The sequence below is a fragment of the Henckelia pumila genome, chromosome 4 (genome assembly GCF_033568475.1).
Source record: "Henckelia pumila isolate YLH828 chromosome 4, ASM3356847v2, whole genome shotgun sequence".
In the NCBI taxonomy this organism is placed as follows: Eukaryota; Viridiplantae; Streptophyta; class Magnoliopsida; order Lamiales; family Gesneriaceae; genus Henckelia; species Henckelia pumila.
In genome coordinates this window covers 59,754,970-59,757,476 of record NC_133123.1, presented here as the reverse complement: position 1 = coordinate 59,757,476, position 2,507 = coordinate 59,754,970, and the positions used below count along the sequence as shown (strand labels likewise).

Below are 2,507 nucleotides of genomic sequence, written 5' to 3'. Positions count from 1 at the left end.
CAAGAATATGCCTGGAACAAATTAAATGTGCAATTCAACGTACATTGTAATTCACGTACATTTGAAAATGTCGATGTAGAAATGATTTAATTATGTAATATTTATCTTATAATGTTGATTCTTTTGTGGGGAATGCATCCAGATCTACTGTGGCTTGATAGGACACCCTCGCCTAATCGTATTCTTAATTATTTAATTAAAAAAAAATGTCACGAAGTTTGCATGATGTGTCCTTGTACTTAATTCACCAAATTATATATTTGTATGACTATATTCTCTGTATTTTACAATATATAATGCAGAAACTTGTTTTTTTTTCCTTATATTTTTTCTTGAGTTTATTTTTTACGAATTGTCCTGGATAAAGTATATAACCAAAACATTAAATTTTCTCATGAATATATTCGTTAAATAAAGATCAAAATCGAATCGATCATAAACGAGCCAAGCACAAACTTTCAAAAATTTAGCTCGGTTCGATCACATTCCAAGCTAGCCGGGCACATAATCTATCACACTCATCTAATTTTTTTTTTTTTAAAAAAAGAAAAGAAAAGAAAAACAGAATCTATCATACTCCTAACAAGTTTCCTGCTTCCTAAAAAAAGAAAGAAAGGTTTCCTGCAAGCAAGTGCCCCTTTTGGGTTTGTAGGGGTGGGTTGGGAGTGGGGGTCAACACGTTTACCTGGCCCCTCATCTTCCCAAATCCGAATCTCCACTCCCAATTATTTTCTCAAAATCGTTGTTTTAAACTAAATTATAAAAAAAATAAAAAATAAAAAACTAAAAACTATATATACTTATAGCTGATCTGACATAAAATTTTGAAATTTGAAACAAAATCTTGAATTCGATACTCCATCTACTCTCTCAAGATACAAGGAACATGTGACGTATCATCCCCTCCAAAATAAAGCAATGTACTAAACTTTTTCATGACGTGCCAACTAATAAATATGAGCGGTGTGCAACGATTGGTTTTGGGGTTTTTCCATTTTGAGGACAAATTTATATATGTTGGGAAATCGAAACTCTGATGTACGAATCAGGAACTCGATCGATATCCAAAAGGATTCATGACACAGTACTACTTTCTCTCCAAAACATAACTTTATTCAAATTAAACCAAGTACAAGAAATTATTGCACCACGATAAAATTAAGACACCGATACATATCATATATAGTACGTAATTAATTTCATTAAGACACCGATACGTACGTAGCTTTTACATATGGTTGCACCCTAGCTAGCTAATTAATTTCATTGATCCCCCTGCAGCGTGCGTATGCTGGAATCATCGAAGTAGGAAACATAAGCATTGTATTCCAACACACCATATTCGGTGTAAGGGTCGTAAGCGTAAGTGTTGCCGATAACATAGCCACGTGCCATGCGGAATATTCCGGTGCCGCCAACCACCGGAAGCTCGCGTTTGTCGACCGTTATGGGGTTTCGTCCTAGAATGCAGAGCGTACTCCCATTGTACGGACCAGCCGTGAAAACAATGTTAAGATTCATGCCTAAAGCTGAAGTCTCCAAGTCTATGTAAGCGATGGTCCCTTGAGCCCTTCCCAGTTTCTCCGAATCTTTTTCGGGCCCAGCCGTCACAAGATCGTCCAATACTCGTACCAAGCCGAAGTTGGACGGGGAATTCTCGGAGATGGAAGCCCTCGCCACCTCGAATACAGTTTCATTTATGCCAGCTTGCACGTCTTGAAGAAAGAAATGGAGCTTTACTACCTTTTCTTTTCCAGTAGTAGTGCATATGTTTTGAAACCATGCTAACTCTTCATTTGCCGCCCCTTCTTTTCTAGCATTCGAATTCGGTATCGATACCATCAATGACCACAACATCACAAATATTGTTGGGTTGGCCATATGTATATTTACTTTGGTTTCTAAATTACTATGCATGTGAAAGAAGTTAGAGAATAATAATGTGATTATATAGCTAGGGAAATTTAATTGGAAGCATGCACAATAATGAATTAATTGCAAGAGGACAATTTTAAAAATTATCTCAATAATTTCTTCCAATAATTCATGGGGAAGACCCCACTCTTAAACACTTCCAAAATTTCCCCGTATTGGTTCTTATAATTCAAGTGGGGAATTCAAATCGAGATAATAATTAATTAGTTTATACGTGTGGGTAAATGAAGACTTCATTTTGAACGTGAATTAATCATTGGCCACAATATATGTATATATATAATCCCAAAGAAGTGTAGAAAAATCCAAGTTGTCTAGTCTTTGAAAAGAAAATTAAAAAAATTGAGAATAAGAAATGAGCATCGTTTGGTTAATAACTGATTCTTCTGTTAAATTTTTACCAGGATCACCAATTTTGGGTTTTAATTAAATTAAGTAAAACATGTAATCGGATTTATATAAAACCACACAAATATAATATTGTTTTAATTTTACGTTAAAACCCGGCCCATTGATCGCTTTTTTTTTTTTTTTTTTTTTTAATGATTACATACGAACACTCTTTTATTATA

The 2,507-nt window shown here is 34.5% G+C and overlaps 1 protein-coding gene across 1 annotated transcript; it reads right to left on the bottom strand.

Moving 5' to 3' along the window:
• Positions 1–1,106: 1,106 nt before the first annotated feature.
• Positions 1,107–1,881, bottom strand: LOC140867309 (dirigent protein 22-like). Its single transcript, XM_073272386.1, has one exon. The coding sequence runs from the start codon at positions 1,879–1,881 to the stop codon at positions 1,264–1,266; it is 618 nt and encodes a 205-aa protein (XP_073128487.1). The 3' UTR covers positions 1,107–1,263.
• Positions 1,882–2,507: the final 626 nt, after the last annotated feature.